We start from the raw sequence: 14,979 nt of genomic DNA, 5'->3' as shown, positions 1-14,979 counted from the left end.
AATCTATTAGGTTGGTGCAAAAATAATTGTGGTTCTTGCCCTTACTTTCAATAATTGTTGGACCTGCTAATTTCCATAGAGTTTTGTGCATGTTAGGTTCCTCTTAAATGCCACAGAAAATGGTGATTCATCTCTCGACTGCCCCCAGAGAATGGTGAAGAAAGGTCAAAAACATCCCCACCAGTGAATTACCAGGGCTAGTGGAAACTCTGTCCCCACCATAACCTTCGTCACCCCAGGCAGATCCACCTGGCAGATGACAGGAGCCCCACTTGCTGCCCTGAGCTGAGCACCTCTCCCAGCAACCCACAGGCACAGTGGGACTGGACAGCTCGTCCACCTCCACCCTGAGAGTGTTTCTACTTGGTTCATTGAAAGCGTTAACACCCTGCCGCGACAGAGCCCTGATTAAAGGCAAGATCAAATGAGCTCATGGGCATTTCCACTAGCATGAGGCTGACCAGTGACCTCAGAGCCAATCTTCCTTAATTCCCAAAGCATAATTTGAATTTTTATGAGAAGTGAAAGGAGGAGGTCAGTTATTTTGGACAAACATTATTTCAAACTCAGAACAGATGCTTCAAGTGATTCCCTACTTTTCTGCCTGCTTCCCTTCCTAAAACTATGCTTCCCCTTTTGTAAACCTTAGTGTGCAGCCTGTGATTGCAAGCAGAGCTGTGGGCCTCGAAAGACTCACCGTGAAAGTGAATGCGAACAGCAAAGCTGCTGCAATTCAGGGGCAGGGGTAAAGAAGGAAAGGCCAGTAGCATGAGTGGCTGTGTAGAATACTGCTCAGATTCACAGGAAATAGTTTCATTGAGCCAAGAAAAATTTTAGGAGCGATGTGGGAACACGCTTTTTAAAAACACTTGAAAAATTTAGACACTCCTTCCCATATTCTTCTTTTATTTTTTCCTTTTTTTTTTTTTTGTTTCAGTTCCCATTAATTATCTCACATCCCTCCTATAAATGTACCAAATATTTGATTGTTCCAAAATATTGGTTATTCCCTTCTTTTTCCTGTTTCAAACTGTATCCAGCCTTATTAAAGATGCTTTTTGTAAGCAATCATAGTATATTAGGCAAGCCATGAGCAGATAATTGCTAACAGTATACAACAACTTCCAAACTCTCTTCTTCAATCAGAGAAGACAGCTTCTTTTCTGATCAGAAATCAGAAAGCTGTATAAAACCCAGTGAAATCTTCATTTGCTTAGACTCTCGATTGCAGTAAGGGTTGACATTTCACCTGTAGCATGTTTTTTAACAACTTTTCACGAGCCAATCTTGACTTTCAGGAGATGAAATGAAAATGGCAAAATCATCAGTCTGGAGATCCACACTCTAAAAAGGGAACTGCTGTTCTTTTGAGAGATGCCCTCTCAGTAGGGGTCACTGGAAGTTCCAGATGGCCCCCTGACTGCTAACTAATTTTAGGCATCAGGTCCCAATAGGTCTCTGGGTTTAAGGAAGTCGAGACCATACTAAAGGCAGAGAGGGCGAAGAGGAAATAATGAATTTTAGTTTTCCCACACCATAAGGTGTTTGTGCCAAGGTAGCTATGTGTGTCAACACCAGGAATCCCCCTCCTGGGAGCCAAGAGGAAGTTTCTCAAAACTGGAAGAAAAGGTGTTTCCCCACATCAATCCAGCTTTGGAGACATTCTATTAGTGACATATGCCCCTTTCCCTGCCAGAATGAAATGTTCTGTGTGATAATAACATAGCTCTAAGAAAAGTAAGACAACGTTCTACATTTTTATAAAGCTCCATTTAAAAAAATAGTATTTCCAATTGTACGGTCACCAGAAGTACACAGTTATCAAAAATGCACACACTTCCCCTGGCATCTCCAGCATTGTCAGCTTTTTGTGCGTGGTCTGTTCTGGCATCTCCATTTTCTGCAGGATTATTTCCCTCCTTGCCAGTGCCAGCCTTTCCCTTTTTTCCTTTGGCATACCTCCTCTTCCTTCTTAGTAGGGGCCTTTTGGAGCTTGGGTTCTGGCTGTGGAGAAGCAGGTCTAGCAGACAACCTTGCCAGTCTTCTCTGTGGCTGATCCTTCAATGTGGCTGTATCTCCTGGAGCATCCCCTCAGCCTTTCTCCAGTGCTGGACGAAGGCACTGCATGGTGGGATGCAGTGATACCTGGGCTCTGGTCGGTCCAGGCGTCATTCTCACTTCTTCAAACTGCTGCTCCCTTCTTTTACTAAACATTAAAGAGGATGACAATGGGGCTCAGGGGACAGTGGGGACAAAGAACATGAAGATACTTTGATACCTTGATCATGAAGGGGCTTAGGAGGAATGATAGTCTCAGGGGACACAGACTAAGACTCAAGCCACCAAAGCCAAGCCTAGCATTTCCTTCACAATTTTGCTGAAGATGTCCTTATCCATTATTGAAATCTTTCATTTTACTGTATGCCTTAAGTTCTTCTAGTTGAAGATGTGAAGTTTGAATTTGGGGAATTTGTTATTTACGTTGGGAAAACAACAAGGTGAGAATATCAGCAGACGTTACCATTCCTTGCAGATGTTTAAGAATGTTCAGCCTCTAAGACTGTCTTAGTTGAGATTTCTGTGGCCTCTGTAGTAGGTTAAGCTATTAACCTATTATACTATTATTAAACTATTAACCTACTACAGAGTTCATCTGGTCCAGGCAGGGACAGCCAATCAGGACATCTTTAGTTGGCCTGATGCTCAGATGTAGCCATCACCGACTGACCAACTCTGGGCTGTCTTCTGCTGTGCAGATCCTGAGTAACCTGGTGATGGAGGAGCTCCTGCCCACTCTTCAGACAGACCTGCTGCCTAAGATGAAGGGGAAGAAGAATGACAGAAAGAGGACGTGGCTTGGTGTAAGCAATGGTTTTGCTCCACAACTGAGCTACTCAAAATGGGAACATTCCTTTCACTTTTCTCTTAGGGCATTTGTTGTTGTTGTTTGATATTTCCTTCCCTGGGTGTAGAAACGCCTACCTCCAACCTGCTCAGTCTCACTTACACGAAGACTGATCCAAATAGACTCCAACTCTGAAAGAAAAATGGCAATGTGTGTGCAGTTCTGTTTATGTTATGATGGTCTGTGATGAAGGCTCCTCCTTCCGCTTGACTCCATCAGCACTTACACATGACAGAGCCCTGATTTATGTGTTATTCCCTGTTGCAGCTCCTCGAGGAGGCCTACACCCTGGTTCAGAATCAAGTTTCGGAAGGATTAAATGCCTTGAAGGAGGAATGCAGAGCTCTGACAAAGGGCCTGGAAGGAACGATCCGTTCCGACATGGATCAGATTGTGAACTCAAAGAACTATTTAATTGGAAAGATCAAAGGTCAGTGGAGATAATCCATGGTCTTACTAATTAAACAAGCTGTACACACAGGGATCCACCACATAGCAGGAATGCATGGTTTCAGAGGACAATTAAACTTAAGAAATTGGGTGGAGGTGATCGCAGCTGCAACAGGAGCATGCTGGAGGTACTACTGGGGGCCTGGGCCTTCCTGTGGCAGCTTCATGGACACAAGGCAGAGGAAAGTTTGTTTCTTGCCTTTGGCAGTGCCTGTGTATTCTGATACTGCCCGCACCCCAACCCCCATTGTAGCACCCCCAACACTGAGTTAGACTGGCTTCTGCTCCACCTCCTCTCTGCTGTAAGCTCTCAAAGAGCAGAGCCATGTCAACCTGGTTTACTCAAGTACACCCAGGGCCTGGTGTCATGCCTGGCATATACAGACTCAGCAAATATTCAAATCAGTTAACACATGGATTTTCCTCTAACATGAAAGCCTAAAATTTTGGCTTAGAGTCATACCCAGTCACCCTACAAACCCAATAAATGTGGGTTTGTAGCCCCAACTCCAATATTAGCCAGTCCATGCATACTTGGGGAGGTCACTCAACTTCTATTTAGCTCAGTGTCCTCCTCTGAAATTAGGAGGACCCACAGGAGTGGTGTTGGCAAACTGAAGCCCTTGAGCCATATTGCGCCACTGCCTGTTTCTGTAAATAATGTTTTCTTGGCACACAGCCAGGCACAATCACTTATGTATTGTCTGTGGCTGCTTTTGTGCTACAACAGCAGAAGTGAAGAGTTGGAACTGAGACCTTACGGCACAAAGGCGCAAATATTTACTATTTGGTCCTTTACAGAAAACAGTTTGCCTATCGGCCATACAAGAGGCCTTAGACAGCCTCTAAGGAATCCTACAGAAGAAATTCTATGGTTCTCCATTCTATCTGGGGCCTCTACAACCCAACAAACACACCATACCTAGTGACCTAGTGTCACTTCAGAGGAGAAGCTTGCAGGCTCATCTGTGATTGTTTATCAACAGTCTTGCTAGAGAGTTCTCAGATTATTCACTCACTCACTCATTCATTCATTAGAAACTATTCACTATGTGCTTTCCAAGCGAGACAATGGAGTTTTAGCGTGACTGAGGAACACCCTATTCCTGTGCCCAAGAGGCTTAGAGTCTCGGGGCTGTCTGTTTTGTGGATTATTCTCTGTGGTTCAGGCCCCCTTTCCACTGCAGCCCAGCTTACTTCAGGGTTCTTAGCACAGGTCCTGCTGAGAGGAGGTTTGAGGAGGCACAGTTCCAGCACAGGTGTGTGTCTGTGTATCTCTGTGTGTCTATTTACGCCATCCTTTCCAAAACCAGCTCTACATTAACTTCAGAGAATTTGATGTTTTCTACTATCTGTGTCTCTTATTCCTCCATTAGCACAACTAATCTAGAGTTGACTATATATTGAAATACTTTGTACTACTTAAAACTACCAATGCTCAACTTCTGTGCCAAAATTTCTGCTATCTGGTGCTAAGCTGGGCTTAACCATGGCCATTCTCATGGCTGAAACTAAATCATCGTCCTTTGCCTAAATCTCTGTGGCTCCGGTGTATCTACTTATGATGGAAAAAGATTTTGCCCTGAATTAGTATTTATTTCCTAAAAGAAGCCATAAAAGGAAGTAATGATTGAGTCTCTTTAAAATGGAATATCAGTGTTACAGCTCTTTTAGAATTTGTCTAGCAAGCTTTCTAGTTTTTTTCTCAAAAATAAAAAATAAATGAATAAAATGAAATATCAGAAACACATTTTAACCAGGCATCCAGTGCTCCACCTTTAAAACAAGGAAGTGCGCTTTAGACTGCATTAATAAAGGGCTTTGTATTTCTAAAAAAAAATCCTGGGGAGTATTAAATGGTGATCTCTTTATTTCCTCCCATATGACTCTTGGGAGTAAAGCCCCAGAGCTTTAGTTCTGCTGCACAATTATTTATGCATTCAATAAGCATTTATTCTACTTCTGCTGAGTACAATGGCTGGAATGACTCAAAGAAGACAACGTGATTTTACAAGGAGAGGAGGATACAAAGCATGTCACAGATGCTGAGACAGAAGGAAAAACATGTTCCTACCAGAGGCAGAACAAAGAGCACAGTGGTTCCCAATACGAGCATAGATCCCATTTCAACCTCAAGAAGCTACGTGGGCGCCTCATAATGAGAGCACAGGTCTAGTGTCGGGGGACTGGAAAAAACAGTAATGCCAACAGGTACAATAAGAGTTAACAGTTTTTGAGTCCTTCCAAGGGGCCACTTCCAGAGTTGTAAGCACTCGTAATATAGTAAACTCATTTAATCCTCACCATAATTGCCTTTATGATCTCCATTTTACAGATGATAATATTGAGGTAGAAATTCAGTAACTTGCTGAGATTCCAGAGCTAGTTGTGGTAGAGTCGGGCTCCAAACCCAGGCCCTCTGGCCCTTGCCTTTCAGGCATCATCTCTCTGTTCAGCTCCTTCCTTCACTTCAGTAAGGCTTATGAATTAATGTATCAAACACATATGCATCACAGCATTATCTCTGCATGCTTGAAAAATAGCAGCACATACACAAATGGGACATGGAACGTATCCAGCCCATAAGGAAACACCTGCGGACCCCAGCTCAGGAAGCTGTGTGGGAGTTCCAGGACGTTACGGTGAAATTTGAACTGGACCTTGAAGAGAGGAGTAGGATGTTTACGAACAGAGGTAGAGGAAGGAAGGCAAGGTAAAGGAACATGGAATAAAGGTGCAGAGAGGGGGTGCGAGCACACTGTGCTAAGTAGGCATAGAGGGGGAGTGGGCAGAGGGGAATGTTCCCTCCCACAGCCCTCCTGTGCCTATCTTGGCCCCACCCAGCAGGTGAAATCTGCCATCTGCTGCTAGATCTTTATTGCATATTACCCATGTTCAGCATTGTTCTGAAATTTCAATTAGATGCTTTTCAAATACTTCCTCTCTTTAAAGTTAATTAACTAATAATTAATTTATTCTCCTGACAAACAGTTTTATACTTCAGTGTCAAGCAAGTCATTTTTGGAAGACTCATAGATTGTGTCATATTTGGATCATACAACTGAAAGCATTTTTTCTTAATAATTCTATGACCTGTGTAATATTTTACATCCCAAATATTGATGAGTGATTTGTAATATTAATAGTATTAGTCATTTTGAATTCTCAGAATAAGAGGCCATGATCTGGTCCTGCACCACTCTGTGAAATATTTCTGCCAGTTGAAATAAGAATGAAGCCATTCATCTCACTGTAAGCAAATTCCCAAGAAGAACTTAAGAAAGACACTTGAATGTTAGCCCTGCTCCTGCAAATTAGGGTGTCATGTTTGTCCAGTCATCGAACATCTCCAGGCCTCACTTTTTTCATCTGTAAAAGGGGGAGATTGGATACCAGCTCCACTTGGGCTTCTGTTTTCAGTTCTGTGATTCTATGACAAGGCTCTGTGACCTGCCTCGATCCACAAAGCTAGCCTTTCAGTCCACGGAGCAAGCTCAGGCTTCTTCCAACTCTGGCCTCCTTCACTCCATTGCGGCTTCCTAGCTGATCCTGAGAATTACCTCTGCTCTGAAAACAATGCAGGCTTCCATGTTCTACCCAGACTGGACCAGGAGCTTCACTGTGCTCTCCCTCTTCTAAATCAAAAAGCAGTACTTTCCTCTGGGGAGTGGAATTATAGTGACATTTTTTCATTCCTCTTCATGTTAAAAATGTACTCTACATTTCTGTCACTAAGCAAGTCATCTTGGTCAGAAAAACCTATTGTGATTTTGTTTTGTCTTGTTTTAATCAGGGATGGGGACAGGAGGTAGGGTGGCAAACTGAATGGAATTTGGTTCCATTGGCCCAAGAAAAGAATGTACTGGAGTTCTTAAAAAGTATTTTGGTGGGGATGGGGGATGGAATTATACTGAGTGATTAATTCCTAGGGAAATGAATTAAAACAATAAATTATGTTTTTAGAAGACAAACTATGCATATTTAATGATGGTGATTGACAGTAGATAGGTGAATCACCAGCCTTTTCTTCTTTGTATGAAGAGTTGCATGTTCAGAGGGACCAAGCAGAAAAATGCATTTTACCCCAGGGCAGAGGGAAGCTTGGGGAGTGGATAGGTTTGTTCCAGTTCTCAAATGGTCCAGTGGTTTTCCTTTCTTGTGACCACGAGCACCGGGCTCATTGTGCTAGTCTATCATGGCCACTAGAGCTTGCCTTGCCTGTTAAATGGCTCCGTGGGGCACCATTCAGCTCTGGTCTGGCTCCAGTGCCCACAAACCCAGTTTTGCCAGATGTCACAGTTTTTTTGGCTATTTCCTACCTCAGCGATGGTGGCCCAACCGGCGGAGAAAAGCTGTGTGGAGAGTGTGCAGCCATTCCTGGCGTCCATCCTGGAGGAGGTCATGGGACCAGTGAGCTCGGGATTCAGTGAAGTACGTGCACTCTTTGAGAAAGAGGTGGATGAACTCAGCCAGAACTTCCAGAACACCAAAGACAGTGTCCAGCTGAAGGAGGTAGGATACAGAGCTGAGGAGCTGGGTGTGAATGGTCTGCCTGGCTGCGTTTTCCATGGGGCTTTATCTGCCATTTCTCCCTCCCTTCCTCCCTTCTTTCCTTCCTTCCATTCTTCTGCCCTACCCTCCATTCATCCAGCCTTTCTTCCGTTCATTCAGAACCCCCATTCATCCATCTATTCATCCATCCATCTGATAGTTTTACTGATGGTTTTCAAGTTAGAAAAATAATAACCTGTTTGTACAAGTGAAACAATATACTCAAATATATATAAAGGCAAACTTAATCACCATGACTGATACCTACTAATCCTAGTCCACCCCAGCCTCCTAGGCTACCCCCATTCCCAACTCCCTGAATTAACTAATAGAAATAGCTTGGTATATATTTTTGCTATAGTTTTTCTTTATTCATACAAGTGTATATCCTCATTTGTAGAACATTGTTGGTTTGTTTTCAAAAATATAGACTCATGATATGAAATTTGATTAAAAAAAAAAACTTCAGCCAAATTAAATCTAAAAGAGTTTAATTGAGCAACAAACTATTTGCAAATCAGCAGCCTCTAGAATCCCAACAGATTCACAGAGACACTCCAGGGGTGCCTCATGGTCAGAACAGATTTATAGACAAAAAAGGTCAAGTGACATACAGGAATTGGAAGGGAGGTACAGAAACAGTGAGATTGGTTACAGCATGGCCTTATTTGAACGCAGTTTGAACATTCAGCAGTCTATGAGTGGTTGAAGTATGGCCCCTGGGATTGGCCAATACTCAGCTATTGTTACTACTGAGTTAGGTTTTCAATTTTGTCTGACTAATAAGCTAGGTTACAGTTCATCCACAAGGACTCAAATGTATAAGTAAGGTGTCCTTCTTAAGCCATAGTTAGTTTGCATTAACAATTCCCCCCCTTTTGCGAAGGATATGAACAGACACTTCTCAAAAGAAAACATTTATGCAGCCAACAGACACATGAAATAATGCTCATCATCACTGTTCATCAGAGAAATGCAAATCAAAACCACAGTGAGATACCATCTCATGCCAGTTAGAATGATGATCATTAAAAGGTCAGGAAACAACAGCTACTGGAGGGGATGTGGAGAAATAGGAACGCTTTTACACTCTTGGTGGGAGTGTACATTAGTTCAACCATTGTGGAAGACAGTGTGGTGATTCCTCAAGGATCTAGAACTAGAAATACCATTTGACCCAGCGATGCCATTACTGGGTATACACCCAAAGGATTATAAATCATGCTACTATAAAGACACATGCACACATATGTTAATTGTGGCACTATTCAAAATAGCAAAGACTTGGAACCAACCCAAATGTCCATCAATGATAGACTGGATTAAGAAAATGTGGCACATATACACCATGGAATACTATGCAGCCATAAAAAAGGATGAGTTCATGTCCTTTGCAGGGACATGGATGAAGCTGGAAACCATCATTCTGAGCAAACTATCACAAGGACAGAAAATCAAACACAGCATGTTTTCACTCATAGGTGGGAATTGAACAATGAGATCACTTGGACACAGGGTGGAGAACATCACACACTGGGGTCTATTGTGGGGTGGGGGTCTGGGGGAGGGATAGCATTAGGAGAAATACCTTATGTAAATGACAACTTGATAGTTGCAGCAAACCAACATGGCACATGTATACCTATGTAACAAACCTGCACGTTGGCACATGTACCCTAGAACTTAAAGTATAATAACAAAATTAAAAACAATAATAATAATTCTGCCCTTTTGGTCATTTTCTCAATTTTGAGAGATTGACCAAAGCCTTAGTCGTTGATGTTATTAGCACTATCATAAATGTACTTACATGGTTTTGAAACCCACTGGGAAACAGCAGAACAGTGAGTTTTGCAAGGAGGGAATAAGGACTGAGTAGAGGGCACCTCCTTATGCTGGAACATTTACAGGAGAGAAACAAAACCTGGTCTGTTCTAGGATCTATGTGTTTTCTTAAAGTCCTAGCTTGATTATGTCATATTTAGCAGAAATGGCTCTATTTTAGTTTGGTTTGGTTTGTTGGGGCCTAGTGCATGAACTTAGTCCCAAATAATGGCCTCCCATTTAAAATTTTGTTTAAAAATAATTCTCCCTTTTGAGCCAGGTTCTCACTTAGGGGAGAGTGTGACCAAAACTTAGGGCCTTAGCACCACTCTCAGTTACCATCATTTTGGGTTTCTGGTCTTGGCGTGTCATTCATATAGGTTATGGAGTCCTCATGGTCGCATGTTTCTTTCAGCTTTTGTCATTTCAGTTGAAGAGGGACCATTTGACATCCTAGAGATGGCTGCATGCAAACATTTAAAACCTTTGAGAGAATACGGCACCCAGGAAGACTATTATTATGACTACTGGGAGGATAAGATCAAGAGTTTGGAGTATGCTCCTTACCCAGGGTCTCCATAAACCAAATCACCTAAAATTAAATATATTAAAGAATGAGCTAGATGAAGAGTCTACTCACTTGACTAGGTGGTCTTTTCATTAATCCCCTACAGCTGAATTTTTATAATCTACATATGATGTATTTCTGCATAGGCCACAAGTGTCTGCAGCTGCATAGGTACATTTCTGTTTAGCCAATTTTATTATTTAGCACAACTTTCACAAGAGAATTTAAAGTCTGTTGTGTAACAACAGCCTATAAAGTAGAATTTGCTGTAGGGCCTATTATGAGAGAGACATTTCTAATTACTGTCTTTTAGTCTAAACCATGGAGAAAGGACCTAACAAATGATGTCCTTCTAGAAGAGTGAAGGCCTCCTGGCAGTGTTCTCTTTAATCCATGATGCAGGTTAAGAGGAGTTTTGACTGTTTATGAGGCAACGTATGTACCACTAAAGTTTCTCACCTACATTGGGCCTCAATCTGTCTTCTATTAAAGTATAAGGTTATTCATATATAAGGTTGGCTGCAAAATCCTTCACAGATAAAATTATACCCTGTAAGTGTACATAATAGACTCCCTTTTCATTTATATTGTTCATAGAGGCATGCACAAGGAAAAAGTATTCAAAGATCAGAGTCTTGTGATAGCAGAAGTCTTCATCCATGATCTTGGGAAAAGCTGTTCACATCAAGGATGTCATCTTCTTCTGGGGAGAAACTGTCCTGGTTAGTTTAACTTAAGGGGTCCAGTGGGTGTACAGTTCCAGGACTGTGAAGCGACCCTTCTCAGTTGTGAGATTATGAACCCAAGGTTCAAGTCTCCAAAGTTTTGCTGTAGTATGGAGGGCAGTGACAGTCTTTCTCTGATGTTTTCAGAAGATATAATCTTCAGGTTCTAGATGAAGGGATTGTCCTCAGTGAACCATAAAAAGCTTTCTTTACCTGGTGAAAATACATTGTAGCATAATAATCTACTGTTATAACATCAGCCCTCTTGCATGGGAAAGCTTTTATACAATTAGAAAACATGCATTGAAAATGACAGTTTAATGAAATCCCTTTATAAATGTTTAAATGGCCCATCAGATAGCCAAATATACCTGAAGCTTTAATTTTTTTCCCAGGAATATGGAAGCAAATATTGGTTCTAAACTATTTCCATAATTTATAAGTTACCACATCAGTAGATTCAATTTAGATTATTTTATCTTTTCCATGACGAGTCATGGAATGCAGAACCTTTAATAATAAAAGCTTAAGGACTCAGGAAGGACAAGGTGGCCATCCTGGTTCTTCATGAGTCCATGCTTAACATTGGGCTTATGTCCTCTTGAATACCAGTTGTTTTTCCAATTTAGGTGCACAGCACTGCTAACTAATGGGTTATCATAGGTAATTTGACTTAGACGGTGGAGTTCGTTCAAATTGTATGTTTAAACAATTTTAGTATTGGCTGATTTAGCATGATAATCTAGAGCTTGGTTTTGAAAGGTTTGTCAACCTTTTTTAACAATGTTTAAAACACAGGTTTTAAACATTGGATATTACAAAATAGAATCTTAGGTTACCTTCAGTCATTCATTTAGCCAAAATGATGATACAAAAATTTTTTAAAGAATGAAACATTACTCTGATAGAGAGGAGACCAGCTTTCCAAATAAGACCCAATGAGGATAGCATGAGGCCAACTGCCTGTCTCCTTTCCTTCCCTTCCCCCCCCCACCTTTTCCTTTTGTAGTTTACTTAAAAGGTAAACAAAAACCTTTCATTATCTTTTAATATTATATAAAAATCCTTTTTAAAAGAGAAAGCCAAATTTTATGTTTCCATTAGTGTATTTTTAATGTTAAAGCTGGTTTTTAATAACATTTTATAAATATATTCAATTTTAATTACTTTGACCATAAGGTAAGATTTTTATAAACCTTTTATAACTCATTAGAATTTTTTTTCTCAGAACAGAACAATGTTCCAAGAAAACTCTGTTGTGCTTTTATTCCAGTGTCCAATTTAGGGAAAAAATGATAATGCCATTTTATTTAGCCAATATACTCACACATAGAATCTCTTACAGTTAATTTTTTATAAACCTTGCAGAACATGTTCAAACCTTTAGCTTTATTTAATTTAAAACAATCCTTTAACCCTCTAACCTAAGCAAAAATTTATATTTCCATACCTTCTTATAATCTCTTACAAAAAATACATTTCATTCTCCTTACATACCTTGCATGTGAACCTATTTTCTTTAAGTAGGCTGAATTACATATTACAGTGTTAACTCTCAGCAACTTTTACTTTTGGTAAAAATCTTGTTAAATAAGGGATTTAATTATGTACTAGGTGTGGAGCCTAGGACCCAGACAGATAAGGTCTGACTTATTCCAGCATCTAACTCCATGTGTCTCAGGCCTTACCTGGCTGTAAAGCAGGCAAACTGTACAGTTAAAAGTCAAAGTGGCAGTTTATGAAGCACCTTTAAATTATACAACATTTCTGGCACAAATTCTTTTTAATAAATTATTTCACAACTTACACAGACCATGTATGACATGTTTAGACTTTCTGACTTGCCTAAACATGTCTCTTTTTAAACATCCAGTCATTTTACTTTAGGACAAGAATTTACCATACAACACCCTCTCTTATGTAAAATCTCTTTTCTTTATAACCTTCTTTGCATGTCTAGGGGGCATGGTTAATTCCATGTATCCCCAGGCCTTATTTAGAATTTAATGTCTCCAAAATAAATTGAACAATTTTCAAAAAAGTCAAAGTTGTTTGTGACCTTAAAGCATTTAGCAAACCTATTATCTGACCTGCATAATTTAGACAAAATGTCTTTATTTTATCAATAATCTTTAAAGCTGTTTTCATTTCCCAAAAATTCCTGAAGTTACATGAACTAAAAGGTATTACAGTTTTTATTTTGCTTTCAAAATATTTGATGTAAGTGCTTATTTTTGTTTAAGCCAATTAATTAGAATTCTTTTATATAAACATTATACACAACACATATATAATTACACAGACAGACAGAAGAACATTATACAGTAGTTGTAAGATTTCTCATTTGCTAGTTTTTTAGTTTCTTAATTGGTTATTGACTTTATGGTGGAGTCCTTGGAAGAACAGGGCCAGGAAAGGGGTCTCTGGTGCCTCCAGGCTGTTAGAGCTTGAATACCCACTTTTAATTAAGCTGACTTTTAACCATAGCACTCTTTAATAAAGTCTTTTTAAAATTTCTTTTTAACCAATTTTAGCCAGGCCAAATGGCTGATTATTTCTGGCTTTTGAAATGTACCATAGTAGGTAATCTCGCAGATGCTCAGAGAAAGGAAAATTTAAGATAGTCCGTGGAGGATAAGAGACTAGACAAGGTTATGCAGATATTCAACCAGAAAGAGTTTGCTTCCTCAGCAGGGAATTGCACCTGGACCACCAGTGCGAAAGGGCAAAACCTTAGCTACTGAACTACAGCATGGGGTAATCTCTACTGCCCTTCCCAGAAGGAATCTAGAGTAGTTAACAGTGAGTTTGCAAAGGCTTTTAACTACTCAAGATAATTTTTAGAGCTAACTATGACATAAACCCTAAAATTCCTGTTCCCTGGAAGGCAGAGACCAAGAGAAAGTACTGCTATGTGATTACAAAGTCAAGCTCCTAAGAACATAAAACAAGATGGAGATAAGCAGTGATTTTTACCATTCATTCAACTGTTTTTACAGAGAGAGAAGCCAGAAATCTGACTGGTAAGAAATTCTTACCTTTTGGCCAGCATGCCAGGCTCTGGGCTCCCTTTCCCTGAGTGGCTTTAGTGACCCAGCTTGCTGCACCATCACGCTGGGGTCCAAGCCGCATCATAAAGGAAAATTATTTTTTTTCACTCTGGCCAGAGCAAAATAATAAAACATAGACATTAGCCACTCTGCTTAGCACCCAATATCAAACTGGCAAGGCTTAAATTTGCCCTCAGATGGCCCTCCTCATCTTTAATCAAACCTCCAACTAGGAGTTTCAAGGCGCGGTCTCTGGGCAAGATGGTTGCCCTGAGTAACGGAAAAGATATGAAAGGAAAATAAGATGAAGGAAAGTATTGCCTGTGGCATTGTGCAGAAGGTGAAGAGCTCAGGGAGGCCAGAGCAAAACCCATTCATTTCAGCGACACTGAAAAGTTCTGATGGCCGCTAGTTAGTAGCGAAAGGATCTTTTCCAGCAGTCTCATCAGCTCTCAGGTTTCCCTCTTTTTGGGGAGGGAAGAAAAAGTTCCCCATGTCCCACGATCCTGTACATGCCTAATCCTGTCACCCACAGCTATCAGCAAAGAGTGTAAGGCAGATTATTCCAAAGAGAATAGTGCCAAAACCGTTCCTAGCCAAAAGAGACTTCACTGAGAGCCCTCATTTTAAAAATGTACTTCAGTGCAGCCAGGCACAGTAGCTCACGCCTGTTATCCTGGCACTTTGGAAGGCCAAGGCGGGTAGATCACGAGGTCAGGAGATCGAGACCATCCTGGCTAACACGGCGAAACCCCATCTCTACTAAAAATACAAAAACTTAGCCGGGTGTGGTGGCGGGCACCTGTAGTCCCAGCTACTCGGGAGGCTGAGGCAGGAGAATGGAGTGAACCAGGGAGGCAGAGCTTGCAGTGAGCTGAGATCCCGCCACTGCACTCCAGCCTGGGC

The 14,979-nt window shown here is 40.9% G+C and overlaps 1 protein-coding gene and 1 pseudogene across 1 annotated transcript in view; both read left to right on the top strand.

Moving 5' to 3' along the window:
• Positions 1 to 14,979, top strand: part of NIBAN1 (niban apoptosis regulator 1) — a 173,145-nt gene that overhangs the window by 139,729 nt on the left and 18,437 nt on the right. The window contains exons 7-9 of the mRNA XM_023203447.2: positions 2,757 to 2,861; positions 3,173 to 3,335; positions 7,680 to 7,867. Of these exons, the coding sequence (XP_023059215.2) occupies positions 2,757 to 2,861; positions 3,173 to 3,335; positions 7,680 to 7,867 (456 nt within the window). The remainder of the gene's footprint in view (positions 1 to 2,756; positions 2,862 to 3,172; positions 3,336 to 7,679; positions 7,868 to 14,979) is intronic.
• LOC111536976 lies at positions 5,010 to 5,064 on the top strand (annotated as a pseudogene).

The sequence above is a fragment of the Piliocolobus tephrosceles genome, chromosome 1 (genome assembly GCF_002776525.5).
Source record: "Piliocolobus tephrosceles isolate RC106 chromosome 1, ASM277652v3, whole genome shotgun sequence".
In the NCBI taxonomy this organism is placed as follows: domain Eukaryota; kingdom Metazoa; phylum Chordata; class Mammalia; order Primates; family Cercopithecidae; genus Piliocolobus; species Piliocolobus tephrosceles.
Note: the sequence above shows the minus strand (reverse complement) of the source record. Positions and strands in the feature narration are given on the sequence as shown.